The 16,747-nt window shown below is 43.0% G+C and overlaps 1 protein-coding gene across 2 annotated transcripts in view; it reads right to left on the minus strand.

Annotated features, from left to right (window-relative positions):
• PAN3 (PAN3 poly(A) specific ribonuclease subunit) overlaps positions 1–16,364 on the minus strand; it is a 69,682-nt gene extending 53,318 nt beyond the window's left edge. The window contains exons 1-3 of one of the 2 annotated variants that reach the window (XM_015405411.1): positions 15,773–16,364; positions 15,663–15,689; positions 7,732–7,853 (exon numbers count right to left, since the gene is read on the minus strand). In XM_015405411.1, coding sequence (XP_015260897.1) covers positions 7,732–7,853; positions 15,663–15,689; positions 15,773–16,070 — 447 coding nt within the window. In that variant the 5' untranslated portion in view covers positions 16,071–16,364. Of the gene's footprint in view, positions 1–4,410; positions 4,474–7,731; positions 7,854–15,662; positions 15,690–15,772 lie in introns of those variants that run through there. The other variant, XM_015405409.1, reaches the window with a different exon arrangement.
• Positions 16,365–16,747: the final 383 nt, after the last annotated feature.

Below are 16,747 nucleotides of genomic sequence, written 5' to 3' on the forward strand. Positions count from 1 at the left end.
CAGCTGGGCTGAGTGGGGTGGGTGGGGCCGACCGGGGGGGGGGGAGATCTTCTCCGGGGCGTGCGGCTTGGCACACCTCCAGGAAGATGGAGGGGAGATGTTTCTCGGAGTGCGTGGCTCCGGGAAAGCTTAGGACGGGGTGGGTCTTTGCCTGGGCTATGCGGATCAGCCCAATGCAGGCAGGGACTGGGGGGGTATCTTTCCTGGAGCACGTGGCTCCGGGAAGATGGATGGGGCGGGGAGGGCTTGCCTGGGCCATGTGGAGTGGCCCCAGGCAGGGAGGGGGGAGAGAGAGAAAGCAGGAAGGGACAGGTGGGGTGGGGGAGGAAGTCTACTCACCTTACTGCTTCTTCCTCCTCCTTCGATTGAATGAGAGGGGAAGCAGGGGGTGGCCGGAAGAAGGGGACGGGGCTTCGACATGTCCCCCCCCCAGGGCCTCACTGCCAGAGCGCCGTCCCCTGTTCTTTAAAGTCAGGATTTATAGTAATACACAGTTCCAAAAGTCAAGCTCTTTCACAAATGTAAGTGCTCATCACAAACTGGAACATACTGACAAAACTAGATCAGAGCAAAAAAACCAACAATTCCACCAGCCTTTCTTCACTTTCACGCAGAGGGTACACAGTTCCATCTTGATCCTTCTGAATTTCTTTAATTCAGTATGCACCACAGTGTTGCTATGGATCCAAATATGTCATAATGGCTTATTTAAATTATAGCCTAAACACAATAAAACTGGGACAAATGGTCACCATCCAAGCCCTACCGGCAAAGCAGCATAAGATCCTCCATCATAGGCAGGCATCTTTCTCTTTCTCATATAATTAACTTTCATATATTGAATCAGGAAGCAAAGTCAAGGGCTCTCCCTCCTGCAATTGTAGATGAGCACAATGCACACCACCTCGGTGTTCTTTTCTTTTTGGGGGTGGGGGGAAAAACACAAGTTTTTAGCTCTTTGGTCCAGATAACAGGCTAGGAATTATGAAGGAAATACCTGTAAAATCCAGAAGAGAAAGAGGAGAATGGGATGTTCACATTGTTAAAGGGACAACTACCTATTTTCACAGGCTTTGAACAACTCTCTTTTGTAGACCTTTCAGGAAATCCAACAGGCCTTGCCATTCTTTTTCAAATGTCTCCACTAGAAATGTGACCTCTCTGAGCTTAGTCTTCTAACCACTGTGTCCTAGTTTCACTGGAGAAGACTCAAATAGTTCATTAGTTGTTGTAGATTTTCCGGGCTATATAACCGTGGTCTTGGCATTGTAGGATCTGACATTCTGCCAGCAGCTGTGAACGACCATTGGTTACTCACCGTGAAAGGTCCTTCTCCTCTGAGGCTCGGAGGACATCTTGTGGGTGATTCCCATCCATCACTTAGGGAGGCAGGACCACGGCCATACAGCCTGGAAAATCTACAACAACTAGTTCTTCCTTGACTTTAGAAGGGTTGCTTGTTTTGAAAGACCATCACTCTTAACCACAGCTACTAGTTCAAGGACTAAAACAAGTTAAGAGGCATTTTACATTACAGTTAGTTTCCTACATATATCAATTCCATGGATCTCTGTGTTTGCTGTTTCATGGATCATACATGTTTGCTGTAATTGAATTCCATTTCATCGTGGTCTGTTCCAATGGTTGTTATACCCCAAGTACCCTTATGTATTGCTTCTTTAAATTTCTGCTATGGTTTTATCAGTCGAGAGGAAGAAGCATCAGCCAATGCCCAATAAAACTCTTTCTTTCTATTCTGTCCTCTGTACTTCATAATGAGCTGCAATTCACCAAGAAGGCAGAATCAGTACACTATCGGGGTGGGGGTGGGGGGTGAGAATACATGTTTTTAGCTCTTTGGTCCAGATAACAGGCTATATGTTGGTATATATGTAGCTTGAGCCTACATTGTGGGGAGGGCGGGATATAAGTCTAACAAAATAAATAAATATACATAGATAAAAAAATAAATATCTTTTGAACTTTGGGGCCTAGTGAACCAAACCCCCAAGATTCAGCAGAAAAAATACTGCATGGATCTGATGCTTTCATAACAGTCCTATGGGACAAACAGAAATTGTGAAAACGTTCATGTGGGAAAGCACTTATACAGCTTTATCACATGAAAAATAAGCAGATTCACAGAACAGCATGAAATGCGCAGTCAGTCTATGAAAGGAATCAAACAACAAGAATGATCTAACGGCTAGCAACAAGGCATATGATGAATACAGAGAAAACGCCCAGCAGGAACTCATTAGCATAATAGGCCACACACAACAGCAGAAACTCATTAGCATATTAGGCCACACCCCCATGCCTTCCCTTGGCTTGCCCGGGCAAGCCAGCCCTTGGAGGAGATGGGAGGGGAGGTAGTTTAAACTGCCTTCCCTTGGCTTGTCCGGACGCCCCGCCACTTGGACAAGCCGGGTAAGGACAACCCACCCACCCCCGGAGTCGCCGGGGGGGTCGCTCTCCAGGCCTTCCCTCTGTAGCCACACACACAGAGGTTTTGGCTGTAGTGGGCGTGGCCAACTCTGAAGTCAGCCGGAACTCCATTCCTGTGCGTTCCTGCTCAAAAATAGCCCTGCAGAGAACATTAAATATAAAAATCATAACAATGGTTTTTAAGTATTTAATGGAAGTCAAAGAGGATGGACAACAATGATTTACACCTATCTATCACCTTAACCTGGGGAGAGGGGAAGATTTTAGGTACACAATATAACAGTGAAATTTTTTTCCAGGAGCTATATTTTGAGCTGTGCAACAGCAGAAGGGCAAACATTTTTTCTGCTTATTCATTCCTACAGGAGGGAACCTATTAGACTGACCACCACAACAAAGGCATTCACAGAATCCACCTCTCATCAGGCGGCCCCACTGTTCAATCACTCAAAACGCAGAAGGAAATAGCTTAACACACCCCCCCCCCGCAAAGAACAGAGGCTGGGACAAAGGCCTTACAGCCATCTACCTATCTCCCATTCTGGGCACAGCGTTGGCAGCTGAGAAGCATAACACAATGGACCCTATAGCTCTTCCACTGCTACCACACACACCGAATTCAATAAAATCTATTACATTCCCTGCTAGGTAGTGTCCCTAAGTATGGATCTATTCTTCCAATTTGGCAAATAATTTCTTTCAAGGGAAATCTAGACACTTATTACATTACACACTACCAACACTGATTTTCTGTACTATGGGGGTATACTATACGTCATATAACCCGTTTCTGTCATGACTTCATTTTAGAACACACAAAACTCCACCTCACCTCTTAGAACCTATGAACAGTACAGCAGGATCAGACCAAAGGTCTGTCTACTCTGGTGCCCTGTTCCACAGTCATCAACCAGATGCCCCACTAGAAAGCCTACAAAGCAGGACAGGAAGCCTCTTCCTACTATTTCCACCCTACAACTCGCATTCAATGCATCTGAACACGCAGACTGAATTTAGCCATCACAGCCACTGACAGACCTATCCTCCAACAACAGGTCTAATCCCTTTTTAAAGCCATTTCAAGATAGTGGGTCATCACTGCATCATACAGCAGTGAACTTCAAGAGTTAATTACACGTTCTATGGAGTACTTTCCTTTGTCAGACTGCAAATTCAATGGGTATATGTGAGTTCTAGTATTAAGGGAAAGAGAACATTCCATCTACTTTCTCTGCACAGTGAATAGTTTTCTAAACGTCTTGTGTTCTTTTCCCCCAAAAAAACTGAAAAGCACCAAGAGGAATACAAGTGATTGGATCTATACCCTGCCCTTCATTTGGAGTCTCAGAGTGGCTTACAACCTCCCTTCCCTTCCCCTCCCCACAACAGACACTCTGTGAGGCAGGCGAAGCTGAGAGAGCTCTTTCCAGAACTGTCCTTGAGAACAGCTCTGACAGAACTATGGTTTGCTCAAGGTCATCCAACAGCTGCAAGTGGAGTGGGGACTCAAACCCGGTTCACCCAGATTAGAGTCCACACACTTAACCACTACACCGAACTGGCTCTCCTTCCAAACACTCCAAAACCCCACTGACATCTCAATTGACTTTTCTAGCACTACAACATCCTTTTTGAGATACAGCAATCAGAATTATGCACAGGATTCTAAATGGGACCACATCAGTGCACTGTACAAAGGAGTTATGGCTACTGATAATTTTATTTTCAATCTCTTTCCCAACAATCCCTAGCATGACAGTTGCTTTCTTTTACCACTGAGTTTCATCAAGTCGTCATTTTAATTGAACTACCCAAAACAACCCCATGATCTCTTTTCTAATATTTTACAGACTGTTCAGACCTCAATGGATATGCAGAGTTAGATTTTAGGCCCAAATGCAATTCATTTTACACACACCTACACTAAACCTCGTTTGCCACAGTGATGACAACTCCACTCACCACTTTGGAGAGATCCTCTTGGGAGATTTTCACAATCCACTCTGCTTTTCATCACCTGAGAAATTTGCATCATTTGTGCCGAGGTCATAGCTCAGTGGCCGAACATCTGTTTGGCATGCAGAAAGCTCCAGGTTCAATCTCTGGGCATCTCTAGGAACCAGGTAGCAAGTGATGTGAAAGACTTCAGTGTGACACACTGAGGAGCACTGTCAGTCTGTGGACAATACCCCCTCACTCCAGATTATTTAAGAACACGTTAAATAGCACTGGTCCCAATACAGTACCCAGGAGACCCCATATTTACTTTCTTCCATTCTGAAAACTGGCCACACTCCAATGCTTAGCTAGTTTCTAATAGGGATGGGTACAAACTTCAACACAAACCTAATTTCCTGATGAAATCAACCAAGGTTCATGCCATCTCGCCTCAATGAGCCTCCCAAGACCCTCAATGTGGTTATTAGGAGGCTCATGCAGCACGTGGTGGGAAGCAGGGACAGAGCAAGAAGAATCACTGAAATGGCTTGCATCCATTTAGCCTAACAAGAGGGCTGGTGCACCCATTACCTGTTAGGCTGAAATAGATGAAAGCCATTTCAGCAATCACTCTTGCTAACCCCCCCCCCTTCCAAGCAGGAGGAAGCGAAACAAGATGGGTTAAATAGCTTGGCTGATCCCCCTCTCCTTCCCGGCCGATTTCCCCCCGCCTGAGAAAGGTGGCCTGAACCAGCCCATACTGGCCAGTTTGGGCATTTTTTGCTTGGTTCGGTTTGGGGCTCAGTTCAGCTACACCACAAACCGGAATTTTCTGGTTTGTGCCCATTCCTAGTTACTAATCCACAATAGGAACAGTCTTCTTACCTGGTGGCTGCTAACTATAATCAGATTTTTGGTTGTCAGAGATTTGTTTCTGGAAGTCCAAGACACCCCTCACTTTTTCCCATATGGTTTTTAATATGCTCAAAGAACTCCAAAAAGTTAGTGAGGCTGGCCTTTGCAGAAGCCATTCTGATTTTTCCTTAGCAGGTCTTATATTAACATCCCATTTTTCTCACTGTATTAGCATTGGTTTAACCTACCCTCACAGAGGGTGCTCTGCATATTTCCAGCATGTGGAATTTCAAATTGCTTGTAGACTCTAACGTAACCCAGTTTATTAATAATTTGCTTCCATTCTTTCACAAATGTTTTTGTGGTTTCCTCTTTAGGGTGTTAAAATTGTTGACATTTATTCCAGGTTTGTTACTGGAAACTAGACAAATCTTTTTTTGCTTCCTCTGTACAAATGATCCCTGCACCTGAGCTGTATTCTTGATTGTTGTTGTGCAGTTTTGGTTTTTTATTTGGCTGCTGTGCACCCAGAAACTCCACATGCTCTTGTCTACCAAAAGTGGCAGAAACAGGAAGAACCTAGAGAGGGAAATAGCTGGGTTTGGCTTCTGCTACATGATATTAGAAGATTAACAAAATGTTGAATGCAAATATTCCCAAGTTTTAAAAGACCGATCTTTGTAATTTTTAACAGGTGTGATAATGAACAGAAACAAGGACAACACAATGTTTCTGTTCAGACCAATCACACAAAACTTCAAAAAATTTTAATGCAGTTCATGATTAAATGTATGTGCCGCATAAACATACAAACATACAATCAACCCAGGATGCAAAACGAAACTTTTCCCCCTACAAATAAGGAGCAGATGGCACTTAAAAGTACTGATCTGAAGCCACCCTTTCACACCATGCCTTACTAAATGTACTATGTAGAACAGCTTAGTATATCCATAACACTTGTGGTAAGTGTCAACTCCCTTCAAAAGAAAAGAGTCAGTTTAAGGGACTTAAATCCAGATGTTACCTACATGATTATCCAAGAACCTCGCATGGGAACATCTCTTAACACTACACAGAGACTCTCAAAACATTCAACACCCATTTAATACAGGACATCAGTTAGCTTATTTCCCTGCTAAGATGAGAGGCTGATAGTTTATAAAAACATAAGGAGGCTAGAGATATTTTGTACAGAACATCTAAATTTGAAACAGCCACTAGTTTAGTTACAAGTATTGGTTAATTTCTAAAACAATCTTATTTATGTATTTAGAATATTTATGAGTTGCCTGTCCAAGGCAGCTTGCAATGTAAATAAAACAATGATCTTAAAAAACACATAAAATGCCACAATTTAAAATCTCAATTAGAATTGCCAATAAATAAAAACTAAATTAGTCAAATGCAGTCATAAAAAAATCTTCCTCAAAGGAGAACAGAATTTTAAGGGAAGTCACCTGTACCACCTAAATTTGTTATTGAACAGTATAAACTTTATGAAATAAGGGATCCAAAAAAGAAAACTACCTCTCCCACTAGCACGTACATATCATTTCTCCGAAACCCAGCCTCTGTGTTTAACCCTTAAGTTCATATCGTGCCATTCCTAATTAGGTATTTTCTCCACCTCCTCCAAAAAGGAAGGAAACCACATGCCAAACACAGCATATGCTGCAACAAAAGCAGGCAAGACTGGGGACATATTCATTCAGCACTATGATAACTTCATTCTGCTGTAGCTTTCATTCACAGACCCATTTGACTTTTGCACTTATTCTTTGCCTGCCTCCAACTCTGAGACATGCTCACTTTCCACACTATTTACATCCCTGGGATACATGCTTGGATGAATCAATGAGGTTTATTGCTGAATTGCTTAATTCAAATTTACAGAATTAGTACAGTTGCAGATTTGCACATTTAGACACATACACCACCTTTTGGGCTCTGGGAAAACAAATCAAGAGAAGGTACAAAAACCAGCCAAGCAATCACACACATTTTTGGTCGTTATTGCTTCTTGAAACTTTTATGTAGTTCAGAAACAGATGCCTGGCTTCAAAACTCCTCCCATGACCTTCTTAATTCTCCCGAACCATCACTGCATTCAGAACAGAGACAACTATACTAGCAGACCCCATGTTCAAATGAACATGGGATCTGCCAATGCAGTCATAGCCTTACGTGCAGTGGGGGAGGTAACCAAATATGTAAGCCCAACAGCTGCTCTAAATCTCGCCATCTGTAGAGACTGGCAAGAAGCAGCAGCATCTGAACAGGATGGCACATTCCCAGTTCCTACTGCATAAATTCCAGAACTGGTAGGAAGAATTAATTCACTGTTGATCCACTGTAAACTAGCTGACAAGCCCAAATAGACCTCAAATTACAAGGAAAAAAACATGAAAAAGAAATTAATTGGCTGCAGAAATATTTGTAAGTCTCAATGCATTTCAAGCTAGTTGCAAAGTGTAAAGGAAGCATTACCTGCATCATAGGATACTTTGCTTCTGCAGGACTTCCAAACCCATTAACACCAATGAAACTGGTACTGAAGTAGGAGTCTGTAAGACTAGCTTCAGCTAGAGAACTTCCATCTATTCCTGGAACTGGAAAAAAGAACGGAAAACTCACTTTAGAGGATACCAGTACGGCAGGAACTTAAGTTCAGGAGTTAAATCTGTACTTTAAACACACGCACCACCTATAACCAAGTGAAAAAACTGCTATAAACAAATACATAACATCAAAGACTGTCAGCCTCACAATTTAGCACCCACTTTCAGCAAGCTGCAAACCTGTGGGAGACTATACCTACCTGACAGAGCTGTATTTTGTTTAACACAGCATCAAATACATGCATGTCTTCTTTCATTCTCTAACCAAGGATTGAAAAGCTGGTAGCCCTTTATTTTGGGAAGGAAGGGGATTGTTAGCCTTCCCAGCTGTATGTAGCTGACTCTACAACTAGAAGAGACAAAGTTGGTGATAAGGGCTAGTAAGAATAAATGGGCAGGTGGAGCAAAAGATAAGAAACCATGCACTGAGAGTTATCTGGCTGATAATTTTCTGTGCACTAAGTGAAAAGTTTCTGAAATGTTATTAAGGAGATTCAATAATGATATATTTTCCCACCCTATAGTGACAGAATTTTTCTTTTTACCCTACTACTATTGAAGGCAAAAGGCACAGAAAAGGTAAGATGGGGCGAGGGGTTCCAAACACCTGACACTGATTTACTTGCTGAAGCATTTGGCTTTAGAAAGGACGACTGATGAAAGAGATGGAGTTTGGACTAGGCACAGGGAGAGCATAAAAAAAGAAAGAAACAGGCTGTTAAGACTTTACCCTTGCCTCACTCACCTGCAGGGGTTCACTACCCCAGGTAAGGAGAATGCAAGTTTAACCACATAACCTCCAAGTTCAGCCATTAACTTCTGAACATGATGACAGTAGCAAAAGACATAATGTGTGAACTAAAGACCCTCTCCCGGTCTCACCTCCTACAGAGTTTGCTGGGGGAGGAAGTCTCCAAACAGACCTAAAGGGGACTCAACAGTTAAAAAATATTAAGTTGAGCTTCCTGACAAGAATATGCTAATTAATCACATCTTTGAAGTTCTGTTTGTTCCATCACTTTCATATAAGGGAAGTCTGGCAATGTCTGCTTTAAAAAATACACCTTTAAAAAGTCCATTTTGGCAAAAATGTTGCTATTTGCAGAAGATGCAAAAGCAGACAATGTGTGACGCTAAAAAGTACTCTGCTCAGCATGAATGTGTACTGGATGCTTGTGCTGGATTGTCAAAAATGCAGTAGTACACCATAGGCTACAAGTTAAGATGAGGGAGAAAAAAACAGAATTAAGCTTTGTTACTCATTATCAGTGCTTGAAATCTCTATATGCAGGATACAGAAATTTGTTTTTAGTTTAGTAGAAATAGTGCTGATTATGTGCAGCTTACAGCTGACCTATTTCCGTTTCAGAAACCTCAACCATATGTTTGTATCAAGAGTATTGTGTGTTGCTCAGTATTTCAGTCAAGAACACAACATATTATGACTTTATGTGCTAATACTATGACTGTAACCAAGGAGGTCTCCAATATCCCTTCCACTACCAAATTTTTACAGTGTATTTTAGAGAAAGAGTGACAGTTATTTTTTAATTTCCCTTTAACTACAACTGCATAAAATATTTGTCAATGGTAACTTCTCAACAAAAGTTATCAACAACAACAAATAATCTCCTGCATTTAAAACCTGGAACATCTGATATGTTTACAGAGACAGAAATCTACTGCATATCAAATGGCGCCATATTAGCTCAGTGACAGCAGAGTTGAATAAGTTTCCACAGCCTGGGTATATTGTTGGGGGAATATAATTGCAGCATCATGGACAGCCAGAAGTGGCAGTACTAAGGGGGCAAAAATGACTAAACATTAAATATATACTGCCAGTAATAAAGGGGAAAAGCTAAAAAATAAAGAGTCACCTCCTCTGTGGTACTTGAACCCCTGAGTCGAGGCCTTTTCTGACTAGGGACCCTCACTAATTCCCAAATGCAACACAGAGATCCCACAAGGCTTTTTTTTAAAAAACTATATGTTCATCTTTACATCCTCTCAGAACATTTCAATTGCACTCTTGGTACAATCTTCCTTTTTGCAAAATGTCTGAGTCATGACCCACCAACTACACACCAGTGACATGTTTTTCAGTGTCCCCTACATTGTTGGGCTTCTTGGGAGTGTTTTGTCAAAGTTTTAAAATAAACAGAATTACACTGACAGTGAAGGGTATGAGCGGCAAAATTGTCTAGCAATATTAGAAAAGATTTATAAGTTCCATTATTAAGTATGACTAATGCTTCTATTTACCTATATAAAACATTCATATGCCTATTTACTCCCCCTCCCCTGGCAACTAGGACCCAAGGGTGAGAATTACACTTCCAAAGGTAAGTACTAGTCTTTCCTCGCATAAACACCACCAATAAGTCTAGAGATCTTCCAAGATAATGATGAGGTACAAAAAACCGCCCTCAATAATTCAATAAATAACTCAATAAATTCAATAATCTCAAAAAATCTATATTCACCATCTCACAGGTAAGTGTATTCAGCTCCTGAAAAGAATTCTGAGTAGAGTAATAACGCTGCACTACATGTTGTGGTACAGCAGCAGCTATGCCATATCACTATATTTTCATTCATTTCCTTAAAAAAAAATTGCAGCCAAGTTACAGTAGTTTCCAATACTAGAATACCAGGCAGAAATTGCCAGAAATAGATCAAATTGATTAAATAGTGTTCCCCATCTTTTCAGAAAGAGAGAGACACAGTATGTTTAAAGTCAACTACACATAATAGTCACATCTGTGTTCTTTAACTCCCTTTCTAAGTGGCAATGGAACACCCATAAGCTGGACTGACCCAAATATCCAGCCATGCGGTATGATTTATTACTCTACTTCTTTCAGTGCTCTACCCACTCAAGCACATAGTATCTTAACAGGTGCAATCTCTATCATTTTCACCAAAACTCAAGCCACTGTATTTACCTATTTCTCCCTCCCAAAAAAACAATGGTTGCCCGCTCCCTAATTAAAACTAAATTCAGAAATGTTCCTGGTTCTCCTCTCTTTTAGAACAAGGCTATCAGACCCTAGTTTTAATTAACCTGCCTCAATTTTTTCTTAGTTCCCAATACAGAACATTCGTCATACCCAAATCCAGTGGTTAATGCAGAAAAAAATATTACTTCCAGTTATAATTCTATCATTTTCAACTTATTCTCCTCTCCACAACACAACCATACAGACTCCACTGCTGGCTTTAGAACGCTGCATGCATTCCGCTGAAGGCACATCCTCATATGCATTCCAATTACAACACCCCACCTTGAAAACTCATTGCCCATAACTCTGAAACCATAATAATTTCTGTACGTTACATTTATCACATTTCTTTCCAACATCTTCGTACTAACTTAGAAAGATCCCTTTCTTGCTAGCATTTTTGTTAAGTACAATGAATAAAATCAATCATAAACTAGAATTATATACCAAGGTTACAACTGTAAACTGGATGTGGTATGGTTCCTCCATCACAACATGCTTATAAGCATGTTAGATGAATTCAAAACTTACTGAACACAATGTGGTATTTACCATAGGTCATATGCTCACCTAAAAACAACTAAATTTTGTAGTATATATCTTTTAACATGTTTAATTGATGCCCCATAGTCCTTGCTTTTTCATTTCACAAAGTTCTAACACACATGCAAACCTTAAGTACTAAACTCTCCAGTAGCAGCCAAGTATTACACCTTCTGGACAATGCTTTCAAATACATTACAAAAGATTAAGTCTCAGTGAGGCTTCTTAGGAATTAATGTCCAACTTGTGAATGGAATTAAGGTGCTGCACAACTCATTGTTCCAGAACTCTCAATGCCTATTTAATATTGTAAAGATAAAACCAACCTTCATGAGCCTAGCACATAAGCAAACCAGCCTTATTACAGAGGAAAGAGGCATTCTACGTTGCATATCTTTAAAAAAAATCCAAATAATTTCTCTCAGTAACAACTGCACTATTGGTACACCAGCTACAATGAAGACACAAATTACAATGAACCTTGTAAGGCCATCCTTTCAATAGACCAAACCACTATGATTATAATGGAAACATTAATTTTAATTTCAATCTTGTCGTAGGCCAGTGATGTCGAACTCATTTGTTACGAGGGCCAGATCTGACATGGGCTGGGCCATGTGTGCCATAAAACATAATGCCAGGTACCAGAGATATAAACTATATAAAGCACAGCAGCTGGCGTTAGTGTATCCTCACTGCAGGACCCCATGGGCTGCGAGAGGGGTCCTAAGGAAAACCTGCTCCAGATGAGGTTGTTCTGCCATGCTGAAGCCACAATCGGAGTGGCTCTGCCCACTCCCACCCCCCAAACAGTCTCCTGTTCCCTCCCTTGCACTAGTTGCTTGCAGCCTGCATAAGAGCCCTGGATGGGCTCATTCCAGTCCCCAGGCCTTAAGTCTGACACTCCGTTCTAGGCGCTATGCTTTGCTTGACTACCACAGGAGACCTTTCAGTGTTAAGACTTTGTAAACACACAGCTCAAATGTTCAGCTTTAACCATTCTTTTTAGGGGGGGGGGAACAACCTGACTAGCCCATCTAAGAGATGGCATTCTTTTGGTTTCTGTAACTATGTGCATCTTACTGGCTGAGAGGGTAGTAATACTGTAGCTATCAGAACCAATCAGATTTCACCCAGAGTCTCTTGGAAAGGCCAAGTAAAAAGCAGCATCTACTAATGCTTCAAAATTTATAGGCATTTTAAGAATACATGTGCTGGATCACCATAACATTCTGTCAAAAAAATTACATGTGGCACATGGCATGCATGGTAGCTTATACATCTCATGGCTGAAATGTTTCCTCATGGTTTTCTAATCTACAAAAAACAGTCTTCTCTTCAATGCCCAGGTGCCTGATTGAAAAAGCAATACGACTATTATAATGGCCAACTCCCATTATGTTTTCATGCTTCTGCAAATTTAATCTCAGAAAGGTAAACTGAATGATAAACCATACCAACCAACTCATTTTTCTTTTGAAGTTATAATGCTTTTTGCAAAGCTCATGTCAATAATTAAGAGGAGCATCACTGTTGCATCCAATTTCAGCAAATCACTCTGAAGACACTCCATAAGAATTACAGGTTAGAAACAACACAAACACTTAACAGAGCCAAAATGTAGGGAAGTCTGGAATGTTCTACCTTCGAATACCCTGCACTGAGCACGTTGGACTAGGCAACCAATAAGACCCCTTTGAACTCTGGGGCTTAACAGTGCAGTTTTATGCAGAATTACTCCAATCTAAGCCCACTGAAATCAGTGGATTTAGGAGTAACCTGCACAGGACTGCATTGTAAGTGATATAGAATGGAACAGCATCCTGGAGATAGCACAATACACATGACTACTTTTTCCACAACACAGTGACTTTCTGTAATCACCTCAAGGCAAAGATCAATGTGTATTATGAGCTTACAAAGGACTTCAACAATAGTGCAGCTGTGGTACTATCTCATGCACAGCAAGGCCCAATGTGTTTTTCTTCGGATGGGAGGGGGAGAGAGCGAACACAAACCATATTAGCTGATGAATAAATGTAAAGCTGACTTCTAGGTGGACCTTCACTGCATAATGAAGATATTATCCAAGTGAAGCTATCATGATGGATTGTTTTGTTTTTTAAGTACAAGCATTTGAATATTATATGTTCAAAAGTTTGTTAATCACAACTGCAGATTTTACACTGCTCAGTTAAGAAAAGTATTCTGCAGATGAACAATTTTTTCACAGATTCTCCTTCATACCATTTCACCTTGAAAATCCTACTAAAGGAGAAAAGTGGCTTTATAATGTCATCTCTTCTAGCATAATCCACATGGGATAATTATATTTAACATAGGTTGTTTCACACTTGTTTGCCAGGGCTTTTGATATTTGAATGGCAGGCATCTTTTAAGGAGAAGGAGGGGAGAGAGATTTGGGTTTATTATTTTATTATGATTTTAAATGCGAATTATTTTTAACTATTATTGTAATCCACCTTGAGCCATGAGGAAATGTGGGGTACAAATGTTTTAATGAATACAATCTTTACTTATGGTGCAGGTCAATTTAAAGTTTATATACATATAACAATTTCTCCTAAAAATGTGCACGTATTGGAAGAGGATGTCGGGTTAAAATATGTGATCGAATTTTGAAGACCAGGTTACAACTACAGAACTAACTTTGGCAATTAGAAGAAGAGAAAGAGATTGCATTTATACCCCACCCCTTCACTCAGTGTCTCAGAGCAGCTTACAAACCCCTTTCCTTTCCCCTTCCCACAACAGACACCCTATGAGGTAGGTGAGCAGAGAGAGCTCTGACAGAAACTGCTCTTTTCAAGAACACCCCTGACAGAATTATAGAAATGGGAAGAATTGGAGGCACCTACCAGTTTATTGTGGTTGGGGAAAGGCATTATAAGTTATCAAACTGCACTTTAAAGATATTCAACAAGGTGATTTTTTTAAACATAGCAGTGACTAACTAGCTGTATCTTCTCAACAACTTGAAGATATAACAACATTTAATATTTCCATTCGGAAATATTCATAAGTTACTAGGTACTTGTCCCAACCTGGATGGAACCAGGCGAGCCTGATCTTGTAAGCAAAATATGGTCAGCCCTGGTTAATACTTAGATGGGAAACCACCAAAAAGTCCACTGTTGCTAGGCAGAGACAGGCAATGTCAAACTACCTAGGTCTCCTGCCTTGAAAACATCACAGTATTGCCATAAGTCACCTACAATTTGACAGCACTTTCTACCACCACTAGGTACTTTCCTAAAAGAAATCAAGATGAAAAGGGGGGGGGGGGTTTGCTAAAAATGCCAACAGTTCATTTTCTCATACAATCCTCCACTACCCTGTATTACAAGGAAACCCACTTAAAAGCAGCAAGTTAGCAGATACAAACTAGAAACATAGGTGCACCAGAGACTCTGTTGTACATGCACCTTATACTAACAATGCTAAACTTTTTTTAAAAAAATGCTGCCAATCACTATTCTACCTGCACTGGGGTACACACACACAAGCCAAAACTTTTTTTAGAAGGGCTGGTTTGTAAATAGGTCTGCAGATCTTAATTTTGCTTTAGAAACCTTACAAACTAGAGAATAGGTGTACCAGAGATTCTGGTGCCCACACACCTTATACTAACAATGCTAAACATTTTTGAAAATGCTACCAATTGGGGTACACACACATACCCTGACACCCAAGACAAAATTCGTTTCAAAGGGCCCGTTTGTAAACAGGCCTGTAGAGCTTAATTTCGCTTTACAGATTTTTTGCACTACCTTGTTTGGATGTATCTGTGACTTTTTGACACGTGTAGTTTCTAAGGGCTATAGCTAAAAATCCTACACACACCCCTATCCTGACCCAACATCCTCTACCCTCATCCCACTATCTTTTTCTCTACAGCTATCCAAAATCCCACTCAAGTCAGGCACATTAGCGGCCCAAAGACAGCAGAGAAGAAGAGAGAGCACTAACACGCCCTTCCTCCACCTTTCAACACCTCAAGCAACAACTCGGGCTTCAACTCCCCTCCCAAAAGGGGAACGAGCCTACCCTGGCCGCGGCCCGCTTCCTCCCCCTCTCCCCAGACGCCAGCCACCTCCTTCCGGAGCATCTCCGCAGGCCGCCCCCCGACATCCCTGCCTCCTCGGGGAGGAAGAGGGCCGCAGGCTAAGCAGGCGCAGGACCAGAGAGACCCGCCCGAAGCCGCCCCCACGCCGGCCTCGCCCACACTCACTGGCCAGCCGGGGTCCGTCCATCCCCGCTCCGCCGCTCGCGCCTCCCAGGCCGCCGCCGCCCGCCACCAGTTCGGGAGGCTTCTTAGGCACCGGCGCCGCCGCCCCGAGCCCCGGGTAACCGCCGCCGCCGCCGCCGCCGTGCCCCGGCGAGGCCCCGGGGGCGGCGGGCCCGGGCAGGCGGCGGAGGCGGCGCCGCTGCCGCCGGGCTCCTCGTGGAGGAACTGGCACTCCTCGCCGTAGAAGCACGTCTTGTCCTTGGCGTAGTAGCGGCAGAACTTGAGCTTCACCCCGCCGGGGACTGCCGCCACCACCACCGGAACCCCAGGCCCCGGCGGTGGCCCCACCGCCGCCGCTGCCACCGGGGAGGAGGAGGAGGAGGAGGAGCAGGGGAGCCCGCCGCTGTTCATGGCGGCCGCTACAGCAGCAGCAGGAGGAGGAGGAGGAGGAGCGAGGCCGCCTCGGGAGGCACCGCCGCTGCCGGCCGCGGCACCATGGGGGAGGCAAGGCGGGGAGCAGGAGCAGCCACTACTGCCGCCGCTGTCACGGCCTGAAGGCCGCCGACGGAGGGAAGGAGTGGGCGCTTCTTTCGAGGGGAGGTCGAGCGAGCCCGCCAAGGAAGACGAAGCAGGAGGAGGGAAGCCTCGGCCAGGCTGCTCAATGGTCCCGGCGGCGGCGGGGTTGTTTATTCCATTTTCCTCTTCCTGAGCTGCCTCTTTAGTGCGCCTGCGTGAGAGAGAGGCCCGCTGGGTAATCCGGGCCTGGAGCGGCAGGCTCTGACAGAACGCTGAGCGGGTGTCTCGTGGGCGCGTCTCTCCTCTCCGAGTGTTGCTTTTGACCTGGATTAGTTAGGCTTGGTTTTGGGCTCGTCCCTTTCTATTTTTTGTTAACGGTGCCTCTTTTGTGGAGAATCATTCCAAACTGGGTGTTGTTCTGTCTGTTGCTGAGCAATTAAACAGGAGTCCAGGGGCACTGTAAAGACTGACCTAGTTTATTCCAACAAAAACTTTCGGGAGTCGGAGCTCGCGTCAGTGCTGCTGGTCTCCTGTTTAGTTTTTCTGTTCCACAAAGACTTGCCCGATCTTCC

Source organism: Gekko japonicus, unplaced genomic scaffold, assembly GCF_001447785.1.
Source record: "Gekko japonicus isolate JY-2015 unplaced genomic scaffold, Gekko_japonicus_V1.1 scaffold1477, whole genome shotgun sequence".
NCBI classification, from domain to species: domain Eukaryota; kingdom Metazoa; phylum Chordata; class Lepidosauria; order Squamata; family Gekkonidae; genus Gekko; species Gekko japonicus.